Source organism: Diceros bicornis, unplaced genomic scaffold (assembly GCF_020826845.1).
Source record: "Diceros bicornis minor isolate mBicDic1 unplaced genomic scaffold, mDicBic1.mat.cur scaffold_95_ctg1, whole genome shotgun sequence".
NCBI lineage: Eukaryota > Metazoa > Chordata > Mammalia > Perissodactyla > Rhinocerotidae > Diceros > Diceros bicornis.
Genome location: NW_026691844.1, coordinates 880061 through 897913, shown reverse-complemented (window position 1 = coordinate 897913; position 17853 = coordinate 880061). Strand labels below are relative to the sequence as shown.

The window sequence follows — 17853 nt, the reverse complement described above, 5'->3', positions numbered from 1 at the left end:
ATAGAAAAATGAGCAAAGGACACGAACTGGCAAATTATAAAAGAAGAACCACAAAGGGCTCACAAATAGGTAGGGGAAAAGTTTGACCTCAATGGTAAATATAAAGGTCAAATGAACAAAAAAATTGGATGTCATTTGCACTTCTCAATTTGGTGCTCAAAAAAAAAAAGGTTGATAGCACCCAGTTTCATAAAGAGCTCAGATTATATATATATATATTTTCCTCCATTCCTTGTGACTTTGATGACCCCTCCAGAGTGAGATCTGGCAGTGCAGAGCAAAAGGCTGAAAGACACGCATTCCCTTCGACCTAACAACTCTACATCTAGGAATTCATTCTAAGGAAATAGCATGGATATTTGTACAAACTGAATTGCTCAGATGTTCTTTGAAATTTTTTTACTACAGGAAAAATTAAAAACAACTTAAATGTTGAACAAGAGGCTGGTTAAAGGGACAGTGGAATAGCCACACAGGGGTCTCTGCACAGCTGTTGGAAATGATGTAGAAGAACATGTGATGGTATGAAAGGAAGTTCACTTGTGACAAGTGGGAAAAAAAGAAGCTATGGACACAAACAGTACAACCCATGTTTGCCAATATATTAAATATTAAAAACCATGCACCACAACGTCAACGGGCAATTTTATTTTCTCCTTTTTGTTTACCTTAATATTCCAAGTTTGGTTTTCTTTTTTTCCTGCTAGTTTTTTAAGAAAAACACATGCTAGCTCCAAAGGAATCTGATTTCTGCGATGGATGGTACAAATACAAACAGAAAGCGAATGTGAAAGCATTTAATAAAATTACATTTCCTTCTGTATGTAAATCAGTGCTGTTAATGCAGAGACAGAAAAGCAGGAGAATTAAAAACCACGGATGTAGACAGCAGATGACAATTTCCCCTAATACACAGATTTAACTGACTTTTTCCTCAAGAACCTTCCTCTTGCACACCAGAAGTAATTTTTCAATGTTTAAAGAGAAATGCAAGCATCATCACCTAAGGTATGTCTAAGTTATAGGAAGGGGATTTTATCTGTGCAGCAATTAAAAGAAAGGGGAAAGTATTCATATGAGCCAGCAAATGAGTATTCAAGAGAGAAGACCAAGAGAACAGTCGATCCTTAGGGAGAGATGAAGGTATTTCTGTGACTAGTCATGTGTCTTTCTGGTATGTGTGGTGGGGGCACTCTATGAGTGCCACCAGTAAGCCACTCTGCTTTCCCTGGAGAAGTTCTCCTCGGTGGAAACAGACATTACTTAGGAGAGAAGGAGTATTAAGGCACTTTGTGTTTTAATGAAGCACCCAACTCATTTTTTTTTCCACATAAAGTAATTATAAATTTTTCTGATTTAAAAGCCTGCAGCTCAATTATGTAATTGCCTAATAGGGTATGCGGATGCTGTGGATCTTATCTGGTCTCAAGGGGACATAATCTGAGTTTCAGCGGCTTTAATGATGTATTTACTCAAGAGACAGGACTGACTCTAGCTGACAGCAAGGGGACCCACAGGTAAACATCATTTACACGTGACTGTTTAATTAGCCATTTACCCAAGAGATCAAAGTAAATATTTCTGAGCTGCATTAGACTCTTAGCCAAGTAATTTTTAGTAGAACTTTCTTAAATTTTGAAAATCTCTTATTTTTAAGATTTTTATCTACAGAGAAATATGTAACTCATGCTATTTACTAAAGGTGTATATTGTTTCAATACAGGGAAACAACCAAAGATACTTGATTTTGCTAATAGTAAAAGCATGACATGTAAATCAAAGCAGTCCTAGAACTCACAAAAGCATTTTGTTCTAAAGTTCGCAAGGCTTGCCCTGCCCACGTCATTTTGGTAACATTGTTCTTTACGGCTGTGCATTTCTTCAGTCACAACCTAACCGTTTCAGAAACTGCCTGCTTACTTCGATTTTTAAGGACAGATTTTGTGATTAATTTATTGGTAATTTTTATGATTGTCACTAAGATGAGATCAGGATGATTTAAAAGGGAACAAAAAACCTACGAGGGGAGGCAGAATAGCACTTGATTCATAAGTTATTAATTGGGCAGCCCCTTCTCATTAATAATGGAGTTATTGGGCCGGCCCCGTGGCTTGGCGGTTGGGTGCGCGCGCTCCGCTGCTGGCGGCCCGGGTTCAGATCCCGGGCGCGCACCGACGCACGGCTTCTCCGGCCATGCTGAGGCCGCGTCCCACATACAGCAACTAGAAGGATGTGCAACTATGACACAACTATCTACTGGGGCTTTGGGGGAAAAAATAAATAAATAAAATTAAAAAAAAAAAACAAAAAACCAAGCAACACTGAGAGATCCTTTAAAAAAAAAATAATGGAGTTATTATTTGAAAAATTATGAGTGGATTGGTTGTCTGGAACTGGGAATATGTTTTCTAATATAAACAACACCTTTTTAAAAGAAGATGACTAGATAGGAAAGGGCAGTGGACCACTGCTTATTTCAGCCTCGACACGGCTGAGATGTGACCTACTCGAGTGAACAAGAATGGAATACAATGTTGTTACAAAATGGTACTAGAGAAAATGGACAACAAAACCGGAAAACAAATCCTTCTTAGGATCTACATTTATTGGGCCAGCCCAGTGGCAGAGTGGTTAAGTTCCCCTGCTCCGCTTCAGCGGCCCAGGGTTCACAAGTTGGGATCCCAGGCGTGGACATACGCATGGCAGGTGCATCAAGCCATCCTGTGGCAGGCATCCTACATATAAAGTAGAGGAAGATGGGCACGGATGTTAGCCCAGGGCCAATCTTCCTCAGTAAACAGAGGAGGATTGGCAACAGATGTTAGCTCAGGGATAATCTTCCTGACCTAAAAAAAAAAAAAAGATCTACATTTATCCATAGGTGTGGAACGGATCTAAAAAACACAGGTTCTGTTTTTCCTCAAGAACATGGTTCTTTCTCAAAGAACATTCACACAAGTGGTATCATACCTCAAACAAAACAAAACTATAGGTTATTTATTGAGTCACAGGAAGTGCAGTGAAATGAAAATATGTGTGGGAAGGATAGCACAAGATTACCTCTGAAAAGGGGCATGGGCTTGAGGAGAAGCGCACAGGGGCTGTATCTCCGTAATAATTTATTTCAGGAGAAAGAAATTGGGGAGGAAGGAGGTTAGAGGAGGGAGAGGAGGAGAAGGAGAAAAGGAGGGGAGAAGAAGAGGAGAGAAAGAGCAGAAGAAGGGAGGGAAGGTGCGTGAAAGGGGGAGAGAGAAAAGCCAAGAGGGAGGGGGAAAAGGAGGACGGGTAGGAAGATGAGGAGAAGGAAGAGGAGGAGCAGGTCTGAAATAAATAGGGTGCAATGGTAACAACACATGTGAGTCTGGGCTGGTAGGCATGGGATTCCTGGGTTCATTTTATCACTCTATGTTTGTATGTTTGAAATGCTTAAAAAAAGTACTTCTCTCTTTTAATCAAAGGGGCAAAGAAAGGGGGGCTTGAGAAGGACTGAAGGTGCTCTGAGAGGCTTGAGGGGTGATGGCCGAGGCTCTGGACCGCACAACGACACAGGTGTGTGACTTCAGTGCAGAGATGGCAAGCCGCGCCTCCGGGAGGGGCACATGCAGAATCCTCGAACTTTGTGCACGATAAAAATAAAAAGCATCAAAGCCAGAAAACCCTATATTACATATAAGGATGAGAAAACATACATGAAACTAGACACGTTCACAAGACATTAAATTTAGGAAAGGAAAGGCCATCTCTCTGAGTATATGGCTTCTCCAGGGAATGACGAGGACCACGACGGGAACGCTCTAAATCTGGCTCCTGGGCGGGAGCCCCTCCTGCCTTCCTTGGGAGTCTGCTCCATGGGTTCCCTGGTCTCTTCAGCAGCTCACACTCCCCTCTGCGCCAGCTCCTGAGTCAGGCCCCTCCTGCCTTCCTTGGGAGTCTGCTCCATGGGTTCCCTGGTCTCTTCAGCAGCTCACGCTCCCCTCTGCGCCAGCTCCTGAGTCAGGCCCCTCCTGCCTTCCTTGGGAGTCTGCTCCATGGGTTCCCTGGTCTCTTCAGCAGCTCACGCTCCCCTCTGCGCCAGCTCCTGAGTCAGGCCCCTCCTGCCTTCCTTGGGAGTCTGCTCCATGGGTTCCCTGGTCTCTTCAGCAGCTCACGCTCCCCTCTGCGCCAGCTCCTGAGTCAGGCCCCTCCTGCCTTCCTTGGGAGTCTGCTCCATGGGTTCCCCGGTCTCTTCAGCAGCTCACGCTCCCCTCTGCGCCAGCTCCTGAGTCAGGCCCCTCCTGCCTTCCTTGGGAGTCTGCTCCATGGGTTCCCCGGTCTCTTCAGCAGCTCACGCTCCCCTCTGCGCCAGCTCCTGAGTCAGGCCCCTCCTGCCTTCCTTGGGAGTCTGCTCCATGGGTTCCCTGGTCTCTTCAGCAGCTCACGCTCCCCTCTGCGCCAGCTCCTGAGTCAGGCCCCTCCTGCCTTCCTTGGGAGTCTGCTCCATGGGTTCCCTGGTCTCTTCAGCAGCTCACGCTCCCCTCTGCCCCAGCTCCTGAGTCAGGCCCCTCCTGCCTTCCTTGGGAGTCTGCTCCATGGGTTCCCTGGTCTCTTCAGCAGCTCACGCTCCCCTCTGCGCCAGCTCCTGAGTCAGGCCCCTCCTGCCTTCCTTGGGAGTCTGCTCCATGGGTTCCCTGGTCTCTTCAGCAGCTCACGCTCCCCTCTGCGCCAGCTCCTGAGTCAGGCCCCTCCTGCCTTCCTTGGGAGTCTGCTCCATGGGTTCCCTGGTCTCTTCAGCAGCTCACGCTCCCCTCTGCCCCAGCTCCTGAGTCAGGCCCCTCCTGCCTTCCTTGGGAGTCTGCTCCATGGGTTCCCTGGTCTCTTCAGCAGCTCACGCTCCCCTCTGCCCCAGCTCCTGAGTCAGGCCCCTCCTGCCTTCCTTGGGAGTCTGCTCCATGGGTTCCCTGGTCTCTTCAGCAGCTCACGCTCCCCTCTGCGCCAGCTCCTGAGTCAGGCCCCTCCTGCCTTCCTTGGGAGTCTGCTCCATGGGTTCCCTGGTCTCTTCAGCAGCTCACGCTCCCCTCTGCGCCAGCTCCTGAGTCAGGCCCCTCGCTGTCTTGTCTGGCCCACAGCAGGGCCCGCTCCTCCCCGCCTCAGTCCCACTCCAAGCAGACAGAACTCCCCAAGGCGCAGCAGAGACCTCATGACAGCCCCGCTCGCAAAGCTCTACCGGCTTTTCAGAATCTACTCAACTAAACACAAACTCCTTGGCCTAGGCTGGACCCGGCACAGCAAGGCTCCACTCCCTCGGACCTTCTCGCCCCCAGCCCACACGTCAGCCACGGAAGACGGCTCTGTTTCCCGGGTCTGGATGGAGTGGAGAAAGAAAACCAGGACGCCACAAGAGGCTTCTAAGTTCCTTGGAAAATGTTGGGGTAGATATGCTTAATTAGGTTAGCTCCAAAACCTGAATCAACGTTATGTAAGGAGTTGAGATTCCTACATAAAACACTATGCAAAAGGCCTGAGAGCAGAAAGTTAAAACCAACCATAAAACCTCACTATTATTTAATCTTTTTTCAACTATGTTAACCATTGTTAAGAACATGACTATTTCCTTAAATGAATAATTTGTACATCTTGAAACTTATTAAAAAAAATAAAAATTACTAACCCCTGTCCTCTGGTCCACGTTTTTGACTGGAAAACTTCAGACTTCCTAGCTACCTCTTCTGTGATAGAATTATCACGTTCTTTCAAGGTGGCCATGTGCTGACCCAACTGTGCCCTCAACAAGCCTGAGGCTGACGCTTGTTCAGATCTATAACACAGAAATAGGAGACACATTAGAAATTTGTAGTATTGGGTTACTTATGAGATTCCCATATTTTCAAAGGCCCCTTAATCAAGTTGGTAGAAGATAGTTCATCCAGAAAAGTCTAGAACCTAATATATTCTGGACTAAGGGAATTTCCAGAGTCTTGGTATTTCTTTTTTAATTTTATTTTGGTTATGATTTCATTGCTAGATGAGCATTCTCAACTTTGGCTGCATACTGGAACTACCTGGGGAGGTTTGCAAAATCCAGGTGCCTAATGCCACCCCTACAGAGTCTAGTAAAATTGGCCTGAGGTGTGGTCCAGCCATTGGGATTTTTTAAGGCTCACAGAGCGATTCTAATGCGCAGCCATGGTTTCAAATCACTGCACAGATAGTCACCCTCCTCTTAAGTGTAGTTAAGAGAAACAGATCACATTTCCATCTCAACAACAGTTGATTCCTGTTATATACTTACTATGAAATTTTTTAAAAATTAAGGTATTATTAGGAAAGAGTTAAAGGGAAGCCTATATTGCTGCCTAGACTACGGTATTTAGATACTAAAAGGAACCAGGTTCCCTTAGGGAAATGCCCTGTTCTAGTTCTGGGGCAGGAAATGTACAAGACGAGCCTGGAAAACCTTGTCATACCAGAAAGTACGGAAGCTATCAAAGACCACTGAGTCATGTCAAAAGGCCTCAGAGGCCATCTTGAAAGGGTTCCTGCTGGCCAAGGACGGGACAATTTGAGCACCAAAAAGAACAATGAGTGCAATGGACTTAAACACAGCAAATATATAAAAATCTACAAGTTCATTTAAAAAATAAATAATAAAAAGTTTTAAAAATAATAAAAAATCTTTGGATTCAGCCTCAAAAAGGAAGGAAATCCTGTCACATTCTACAACATGGATGAATCTTAAGGACACTATGCTAAGTACAATAAGCCAGTCACAAAAAGACAAAGACTGCATGATTCCACTTACATAAGACACCTAGAGCAGTCACATTCACAGAAACAGAAAGCAGAATGGTGATGCTAGGTGCTGGGAGAGGGAGAAATGGAGAGCTATTTAATGGATATGAGTTTCAGTTTTGTAAGACGAAAAAGTTCTAGAGATCTGTTGCAGAACAATGTGAATGTACTTAACACTACTGAGCTGTACACTCAAAAATGGTTAAGATGGTAAATTTTATGTCATGTGTGTTTCACCAAAATTAAAAATATAAACAAATAAACAAACCTTTGGAGGCTGCTAGGGAAACAACTTGATATTCTGAAAATTGGTAAGTAAAGGGAGAGAATCAAGCATTTATCCTGCCTTTGTGGTCAAAAAATGCATTTCACAATTAACAAGTAGTTGATGGGAAAAGTTCTTCCAACTAATAAATGCAGAAGAAATTAACAAATTAGAAAAGTCACCATTTTGTAAGTCCAAATTAATGAATGCATCTAGGAAATGATCATAATTTTGTGGAAAATGCATAACAGTAAATTTTATACTGAAGCATCAGTCTATCAATGTTCAAACCCACAGACCAGTCTTCCTAACAACATGACAACCAGACATCACATGCGGCCTGAGGGGGGTGTAATAAGAAGTACAAGCACTGGGGCAGCCTGGTGGCGCAGTAGTTAAGTGCACGCACTCCGCTTTGGTGGCCTGGGGTTCGCAGGTTCGGATCCCGGGCGTGCACCAACGCACCGCTTGTCAAGCCATGCTGTGGCGGCATCCCGTATAAAGTAGAGGAAGATGGGCATGGATGTTAGCTCAAGGCCAATCTTCCTCAGCAAAGAAAAAAAAAAGAGGAGGACTGGCATCGGATGTTAGCTCAGCGCTGATCTTCCTCACACACACACAAAAAAAAAACGAAGTACAAGCACCACCTATGACATTGTCTTGCCAAAATAACTGGGCTGGAGTATCATCATGTATCTGGATTGAACCAGCAGTTTACAGGTGATAGCATTTCGATCCTGATACAAACAAAGCAAATGTAAAATGACTTTTTTGAGATAATCAAGACAAACTCACAAGAAATAGGTATCAGATAAAGTAAAGAATCTTGGTAAATGGTAATGTATTACATCCTTATATGTTAGAGATATAAGTATTTGTGAGTATTTATAAGTAAAATATGTTGTCTCTTTTAAACTACTCAAAGAAAAAAGTGTGGATGAGGGAAAGATAAAACAAGACTAGCAAAATGTTGACAACTGGTGGATCTGGGTGAGGGGTACATGGGACTTCATTATGTTATTATAGCGGCTTTTGTGAATGTTTTAAAAATTTCAAAGTAAAAAGTTAAAAAACAGTATACTAATGTCTGCAACTTACTTGGAAATGCATAAAAATAAGAGATTGTGACTGATGGATGGATGGAAATATGAAGAGACACACATATGGGAGTGCAATCAAATGTCAATGGTAGAATCTGGGTGGTGGGTATATGGATGCTCATTACACAGTTCCTTTTACTTTTCTGTATGTTTGGAAATTTTCATAAGAAAATATTTGGAAAAAAAATAAGTCTAGGTACAATTCAGAACCTTCTTTAATAAATCTTAATTGTTATAATCTTTGCCTGACCTAACTCTAGTTTTTCCCAAGAGTTGAATAAAGTGGGATGGGTCATCGGAATCCTTGAACTTATTTAAAAACTTCCCAGAATGATTCTAAGGTTTCTGGCTGGTTTGGTAGAAAGCCCCTTCAGCAACTTGCCTTTCTTGGTTCTGTCTAGACCTCACCAATGTCATAATGCACCCAATTCCTTTGTTCTGTTTCTATGTAAATGAAGCAACCTTTTTCTACATTTGGTTTCACAAGAGATTTCCCTACCGGGAAAATGCAATCACAGGCTACCAGCAAATTCTAGTCCATTCAGCCGTTTCATTTCTCATAATGAGTAAATCAATTGTGCTTCTGGTCTGAAAAGATGTTTACTTAGGTTGAGTTAAACCTGGAAACAAGTTGAAGTAGGGTGAATTAAGTTAGTTCAAGTAGTTGGGATGGACTGAATTATCAGAGACCGTCTCGCTGGTGACTGATACACGTGACTTCTGCAGAGGCAAAGCCAAGGCAAGAGGCTACTAATGTCCCCACCAATTGTAACCATCCTTTGGGCTCTGGTATGAAAGAACTAGCTAAGGTTTCCTATAATTATTATACATACCTCACAAAAGGACAAAACCCATTAATTGACTTGCATGGGGTCAAATAGCAAATGAGCTATGGAAGGAGGTACAGCATCTAGACTCTGTGACTTCTGAACAGTTAAGCCAACACTTACAGCACAAAACCAGGCTTTCATGCAGATTGATTTCAGGACAAATTGGGTGAGGAGTACAACAGCCATGGCTCTCCTTGCATGGAGTCTTGCCCATGTTTCTACATAAACACACCAAATCAGAAAATTTGCAAAGTGGTACAAAGGATTTTGTGTGTGTGTGTGAGGAAGACCAGCCCTGAGCTAACATCCAATGCCAATCCTCCTCTTTTTTGCTGAGGAAGACTGGCCCTCAGCTAACATCTGTGCCCATCTTCCTCTACTTTATATGGGACACCGCCACAGCATGGCCTGACAAGCGGTGCGCTGGTGTGCACCTGGGATCCGGGCCAGCGAACCCCGGGCTGCCACAGAGGAGCGCGAGCACTTAACCGCTTGTGCCACTGGGCCGGCCCAAGGTACAAAGGATTTAAAGGAGTTTTTTTTTTCTCTTTCGTCTACTTTACATTGGAAAATTTATAACATCAATGCCACAGAGAAAAAACAAAGTTCAATGTCAGCTAAATTATATACTCCTTTAATTAAAAAGATAATAAAAGAATAGACTTTAAACAGTCTATAATTAACTTCATACACTTGGAATGGCTTCCAATCAGAAAACTGCAATTTAAGTAAATGTACCAACATTTCCTAATTACAACTGATTTACAACAGATTGGTAACTTGACCAAAGTTTTAAATGCAGACAAAATAGTAAGTACCCTGAATTTTATTCTGAACATAATAGGCAGAATAAAATAAAGAGGTTTTTACATACTATAATCCAAATAATATAAAGCTGACTCAATTTTTCAGCATGAGTTTGAGAGCACAATTGGGCAACTGTATCTGAAAGTAGCCACTAACAAGAGACAATTAATTAGTTGCACCTGGAAAAAAAATAAAATAATGAGTACTCTCAATATGGATTTCATATAAGATAAAATTACTTAAGTAATCATTTTTATGTTAAAATATGTTTTCCAGAAGGCAATAATGAACAAATTTTTTATCAATTACCCCAAATGACATGAATTATATTTTAATAATTCACGATTGTCTAAAATAACAACTTGGTCTTCCACCTAATAACGTAAACCTTTCATATGAAGGTCTTTGAACACTTAATCCCTGATATAACAAAAATCAATAATGATGATAGGAACGGTTTTGTTCTTTTTCCTTTTAAGATGCTTCACTTTGTGAGCAGGAATTCAGAAGTCTTCTCACTATCTTTTAGAGTACGCTGTGGGGCAGGTACCCCATTTTGCAGATGAGATTATAGTAAAGAGATAGACCTCGACAGCCATGGTTGGGTCAGGGGCACAAGCAGGGCTGCCGCCACACCAAACACAGTTCTCTTCAACAGGCTTTAAGGAGTTCATAACCCATTAGAGCCTTCCTACTCTGCCTGGCTTAGAATTCTAATGACATCAGTGTCATTAACAATTAAGGAACAAAAGTAGATCATTCTCTCCAAATCTGTGTTTCTGAAATAGTTTATCAAGTTGACCAGTTGACTGCTTTGGTCCAGGGGAGATCTCAAAGCAGATGGGAATATATCACTTAGGGGAGTGTCCAACAATAATTCCTGGGCGCTGAGGGGCACAGAGGGTGGCTAGAGCAAGAAGAGCAGCAAGGAGCCCGATGCCATGATTAAAACTTGTTAGAGGGGCTGGCCTGGTGACCTAGTGGTTGAGTTTGGCGTGCTCCACTTTGGCAGCCCTGCTTCACGGGTTCGGATCCCAGGTGTGAATCCACACCACTCACTCATCAGCCATGCTGTGGCAGTGACCCACATACAAGATAGAGGAGGATTAGCACAGATGTTAGCTCAGGGCTAAACTTCCTCAAGCAAAAAAAGAGGAAGACTGGCAACAGATGTTAGCTCAGGGCTAATCTTCTTCAGCAAAAATAAATAAATAAATAAAACTCTTTAAAAAGAATCTGTATTTAAAGACCTGACTGCTTATCTCTCAAAGGTCATATAAACACTTGGCACTTTTTCCAAGGCTAGACAGTGAACCAGTGACAATCAGTGTGCATTAAACAGCACCCCCAGTCACAACACACAATGGGGCATAAAAGGGCAATCCTAATCGTAACAGAACATAACACTGACATTAGTAATCATTCCTGACTTCTTTATCTGGCTTAAAAAAATGATTGTGGTAAAGAAGCAGTCTTGCAGCCTCCAGATATTAATTTTAAAATTTGTGTTGGTCATAAAGAAGGATCATTTCTTAGGGAAAGCTGATTTATACATAACTGTAGACCAACAGTCATGCAAAATGCAACCTTTCATAATGGAAATCAATGCTCTATTATGCATGTTGAGAAACTATACAAATCTCTAGTCTAGTAGATGTAGATATTTTATCTCATCACCCACAATCACAGTTTGGCAGCGTAGGCTGAGAGAGTCACACAATGAATCATTTAGTCTAACAAGTCAGTTTGCACAGAGAATTATAAATGCATATATGCTTTCTATGCCACATACCACAACTGTGGTTTATGCAAAATAGTATATCAACAGATACAAAAAGCAGTGAGAACGAAACAGGGGCCTGGTTACAGAGCCTCACAACACATAATCACCAAATGACCTACAGAGTGCAGAAAGACTCCGCCCCAGACAGCTTCTTCCACCGCCTTGTAAAGGAGTATTTAAGACTGCTGTTTTTTATCTTGCATGATAAAACAACAGGAAAGAGGGGGAGCCGGCCCCGTGGGTTAGCAGTTAAGTGCGCGCGCTCCGCTACTGGCGGCCCAGGTTCGGATCCCGGCGCCCACTGACGTACCGCTTGAACGGCCATGCTGAGGCTGCGTACCACATACAGCAACTAGAAGGATGTGCAACTATGAAATACAACTATCTACTGGGGCTTTGGGGAAAAAACGGAGGAGGATTGGCAATAGATGTTAGCTCAGAGCTGGTCTTCCTCAGCAAAAAGAGGAGGATTGGCATGAATGTTAGCTCAGGGCTGATCTTCCTCACAAAAAAAACAAAGAACAAAAAACAGGAAAAAGGATTTTCTTGCATTGCCCTTTACTGCTTCAGGTTGAAAAGTTACTGACCAGGAAGGTCATTTCCAGCATTTTCCACAGTTTGGAGATCACTAGTACAGATGCAGAAGGTAATGTACACACTTTCAGGACTTGTGAACCTCATCTTGTGCTCTGTTAAATGGAACATATGATTGGCCAAGTCTTCTTGTGCCAAGGTCCTTTTAGAAACCATCATCTTGACTTCTCACGCTTTCGTGGGATTTATGCTGAATTCTACTCTGAAGAAAATCATTAACATAAAACAGCCTATGTGGCACACTGAAGGTAGAGAAAATGATGTTAGATATAAGATAACCAGACCCAAAGCCCCTCTCACTCTCAGCGAAACAAGGTCCTTTCAGGTGGGCTTTCACAGACACTCATCTGCTGACCATGCTCGAGAAATAATTTGTTCTCTGCTAGTAAATAGTGGGGATATATTTTAATAAAAGGAAATATAGTCAGTCCCCAAAATAAAAATCAGAGTTAGGTCACTGGCAACAATTATGCAACATGAATTAGGCACCGACCAGGTGCCAACACTGGACAAACCATTACACAAATTACACATATGTAATTCTATGACCTCAATAAGTCGCTCAGATGCCACAAAGCTTCTGGGGCCATGAAAAGAAACCCACACTACCTAAAAGGTGGGTAGAGGGTAGAGAACAGATTTCTGATTGACTCAGGAAGGATGTACAAGAATCATGGTTCACATGGCCAACTACCCTGCAAATAATTAACCCCCTCTCTCTCTCATCCTAGCTTTATGGCCTTTAAGGGATATCCTTGAAGTGGTGGCTCTCAAACCTGAGGGAGGGTAGTTCCCTTAAGGGCTCATTAAAACCCAGGTGGCTGGGTCTTACCCCCAGATTCCTGATTCAGTGAGGCCTGGGAGGGGAAAACGTGTTCCCAGGTCTTGTTGATGCTGCTGGTCCAGAGACCATACTTGCAGATTGGGGGCCTGTATCTTCTAGATTGGGGGCCTGTATCACCAGCATGACCTTGGAAATTGAGGAATCCATCTGGGGTTTGGACTTGCCAATGACATCCCTCTAGGGTGGTGGCTAGACTAGATTATATCCTGGGTTGTTCACGAAGGTATGCTAATATACCAGATGAAGGCTACCTGTGCTCCCTCCCCCCAAGTAAGCCCTTAAAACATTGTTATGAGTAGGGATTGAGTGGATATATCCAATTAACAATTAGAAACAAATACATTTACAAAGAAGTAAATGGTCAAGTCCATAAAACAGTTAAACTGACAACTACAAGTGTCTATCCCAGTGGTGACCGTGTGGACTAGTGTTTTGTTTTCATTTGGAAGCATCTGGGAACAAGAATGGCCATCCTTCCACAGCAGCAATTTCATCCCAATAATACCTGACTTGCTTTTCATGGCTGCCACCTCCAGGTAAGAGTCTCGGAGGCTGGTGAAGGACAGCTGTTCCACAGGCTTCAAGGTCTTCTTTCAGAATGTCACTGTGATTATAGAGCCTATAAAATAAAACAGGTGCTGCATGAGATGTTTATTTAAGCACAGATGGCCCAGCTTCTAGAATCTACGGAGGTTCTTCGTGGTTTATTGAAATATATCTGTAATATAATCTAGACACAAAAATGCAGCAACTAGACTATCTCTCGACAAAGATGTAAAATGGGGCATTTTGAAAACCTTGTTTTTGTGTATGTGGCAGTTTTAAATCCATCAGTGGAAGTAACTTTTAACCCTTTGAAGACTTTAATGACCTTCAAATCGACAGCTGTGCCATCTCATTCCACATTCCACCTGACTGATAGGAATGCTAGATAATCTTAACGGCAGAAAAGGCTAATTTTCTATTGTCAATCATAACAAAGTTAGATCTCCACAACTCATGTGAAATTTACTTAAATCGTCACTGCTAAGAAATCGAAAACTGCTGGCTGGATATTGGTTACGTCCTCTATTTCTGAACGCAGAAAAATGACTATTATTTCTCCATTCAGATCCCACTGCAATACAATTTTCTTTATTTTTAGTAAGAAGAGGAAGGGAGGGAAAGAGGGATTTAGCCTTCATTATCTATTTCCAGTCTACTGGGGGACTGGTCTAGTCTAACAATTTGGCCACTGTTTTAGGTTAGGTCTGTCACGGTATCATAGTAGCTTCCAAAGAGACTGGTTAGAAACTTCCTTTAAAAACATGTCCATTTGGGGGAAAGCATGATTCTAAAAAGCTATAGGAGAAGATATCAAAGACAAAACAGTATTTCTACTTTAAAGAAGCTGATGACATACGTAGTTGGGAATATTCAACATGTACTCCAAAAAGAAAATGAAGCAACTTGTAAAGCAATGTGTTAATTAGCAACATCTTACTAACTTGTAGTTAGTACAACAGTGGGTTAAGTTACTGGATCCATATCAAAAGGATGAAAGAGATGTGCTCTGTTTGTCTATTAGAGGGTGAGTGACAAGTGTAGGCTCAGGCACCCTGACTCTGAAGCAGGCTTTTATCCTGGGAAGGAAATATAAATGTCGTGTCATGTCCGTCCCCCACCCCCACCCCCCCACCCCCCATTCAAGCCCTATTCTGGACCCTAGGCCACCCTATGGGCGCTCCAGTTCCTTGCCGTGTCTCAAGCTCTTGTCTAAACTCTAAGCCTAAGATTCTTAGTCCTTCTGGGCCACATCCTGTGTTGGATCCTTCACCTCTGAGCTCTGCTGCCAAAAACCTCCCATTTTTTGATCGGGTTGTTTTGTTTTTTGTTGTTGAGTTGTATGAGTTCTTTATATATTTTGGAAATTAACCCCCTGTTGGATATATGATTTGCAAATATTTTCTCCTAGTTGGTGGGTTGTTTTTTCATTTTGTTCATGAATGGCCAACAGGCATATGACAAGATGTTCAACATCACTAATTATCAGGGAAATGCAAATCAAAACTACAATGCGATTTCACCTTACATCCATCAGAATGGCTATAATTAACAAGACAAGAAATAACAAATATTGGAGAGGATGTGGAGAAAAGGGAACCCTCATACATAACTGGTGCAAATGCAAACTGGTGCAGCCACTATGGAAAACAGTATGGAGATTTCTTATAAAATTAAAAATAGAAATACCATATGATCCATATATCCCACTACTGAGTGTTCATCCAAAAACATGAAAGCAACAATTCAAAGAGATTTATGCATCCCTATGTTCATCACAGCAATATTCACAACAGCCAGGACATGGAAGCAACCCAAGTGCCCATCAACGGATGAATGGATAAAGAAGACATAGTATATAGATACAGTGGAATACTACTCAGCCATAAAAAAGACAAAATCATGCCATTTGTGACAAAATAGATGGACCTTGAGGGTATTATACCAGGCAAAATAAGCCAGACAGAGAAAGATAAACACCGTATGATTTCACTCATATGTGGAAGATAAACACGTGGATACGGAGAACAGATTACTGGTTACCAGAGGGGAAGGGAGTAGGCGGAGAGTGAAAGGAGTAAAGGGGCACATATGTATGGTCACAGATAAAAACTAGACTATTGGTGGTGAACACAAAGCAATCTATACAGAAACTGATATATGATATTGTATACCTGAAATTTATACAATGTTATATGCCAATGTGACCTCAATAAAATAATTTAAAAAATAAATTAAAAAACAAACAAACAAAAAACCTTCCAGACTCCTGGCCTATATGACTTATAGTACCTATAATACTTCTTTTTCCTTTGGCAAAATCTGGTTCCTAATTCTTCCTGGAAGGCTTTATCTCGTCACCACTCAATTCACAAAATAACACCTGCCCTTAAGAAAAGGAAGACAGGCCCATCGGAGGTAAGCCAATTTCAGAGCAGCAAAGGAGAGCACATAATCACTGGGAAGGCAATCAGGAGTTGTGAGGCAATAGAGAGACAGAGAGCTCCTTGGCATCACAAGGGCTTGACTATGGAGGAGGAACTTCAGCTGGGCAAGATTTAGACAGAAGGGGAGATGACCCTTTAAGCTAAGGGGTGGCACAGGCAAAGGTGTGAGGAAATGCCATGGTAGGAGGGGTGTCGGGACCAGCAAGGACACAAGTCTGGCCAGGTGGGGGTTGCTGTTTGTGGTGATAAGATAGTAATGGGAAATAAAATTCAATATGAAACTCGGCTGAGAAAATAGTAATAAATCTGGCGGATTTCTGAGCTATGGCTGGTTTCTTGAAAGCAGTGTTTTTGAGAGGGTTAGCCTGGCAGCCGTGCACAGATGCAGTTGGTGAGGGGACAGACACGAGACCCAGACCACAGCCAGGAGACTGAACTTGTGCTCTAGATAGCAGGGGAAGAGTGTGTAAGTGTGAGAGCAGTGGTGGGGGTGGCAGAGAGGGAGAACAGTCATTCACGGCTCAGCTGGGGGGAAGTCAAGCGCCTACAGCTGGTGGGGTGGGCTCTCGAAAAACTGGGGTGTGTGCCTCACTCAAAGGGCCAGTCACTCTCAGCTCCCGCAGTGGAATGTGTCTCAGTGACGTCGATCTTCCTAGTTTTCAAGAGAAGCTGGAAATTCACAATTGCTAGTTTTATTTTTATGTGACATCTCCCAAATTTAAAAATCTGGCAGCTAATTCAAAAGGAGGTTAAATACTATGCTGGACAAACAGAGCTGGTCTGCAGGCTTGGGGTCTCCAGCTTAGACTGCCTCTAGTCTCACCTCCCGCCCCAGGTGGTAGACCCTGAGCAAGGACCAGGGCTTGATGTTTCTGCACCTCCTCTGAAATGCTGGTACAATGGCGGAAGTTAGCAGACGCTCACCAATGCTGGGGTACCACAGTGGGGTATAGGCAGGGTGTTCCGGTGGGAGCAGCCTCCCTCCAGGGAGGAGTATTTTATCTCCACCATTCTTAGGAATGGTGATAAGAGAAAACAGTTTTAGTGGTTTTATTACTGTTTATAAATGCTCTACAGACAATGCACCCTTTGTTGCCTGTATGCCCACCCCCCACCCCACCATGGTATGCCAGTGCTAAATAATACCTGATTGTCCAGTCAGGACAGATGCCAGATAACCTTTGTTCTCTTCCAATCTGATCAACCCAAATATCAGGCTTACTTAGACTAGTTCTTCTCATACTTGTCCAGGAGCTTCTCCAGTCAGGACAGATGCCAGATAACCTTTGTTCTTTTCCAATCTGATCAACCCAAATATCAGGCTTACTTAGACTAGCTCTTCTCATACTTGTCTAGGAGCTTCTCTGACTACCTCATTCATAGGGATCTTTCTTATCCCTGAATTCCTTTAGCACAATACAGACCACATCCTACATTGTACTGTTCTCTAGTTATGTCATGTCTGTCTAGTCTTCTCAACAAGACCAAAAGCTTGTTGAGAACAACAATTGGACTTCTGAATTTTTATCTTACTTGAAGTTTCATGTCGCACTCAGCACAATACTGAAGACATACTTAACACCATGAGTTGAATGACAGGCCAAGATTTAAACCTAGATTAGAGAAATCCATGACACCTATTTTTACAGTATGTTTTTATATGGTTGCTGTTAGACCAGTCCAGGGCTTCCATGGCGTCCATGGCTTGGCAACGAGCGATCAATAAGACGGCCACAAGTACTGTCTGCACAGAGCTTATGGTCTACTCTCGATTAACTCAGAACCTTCTCTGGCTAAAAGACAAGTTGGTCTGTGCTGAGGGTTTCTACTAGTTATTTCTCCACGTGATACCTGACTTTAGCTTACAAAATA

The 17853-nt window shown here is 42.7% G+C and overlaps 1 protein-coding gene across 1 annotated transcript in view; it reads right to left on the bottom strand.

The window, feature by feature from the left end:
* LOC131403897 (centrosomal protein kizuna-like) overlaps positions 1-17853 on the bottom strand; it is a 67799-nt gene that overhangs the window by 22240 nt on the left and 27706 nt on the right. The window contains 3 exon segments of the mRNA XM_058538128.1: positions 5648-5676; positions 5679-5794; positions 13497-13610. Coding sequence (XP_058394111.1) covers positions 5648-5676; positions 5679-5794; positions 13497-13610 — 259 coding nt within the window.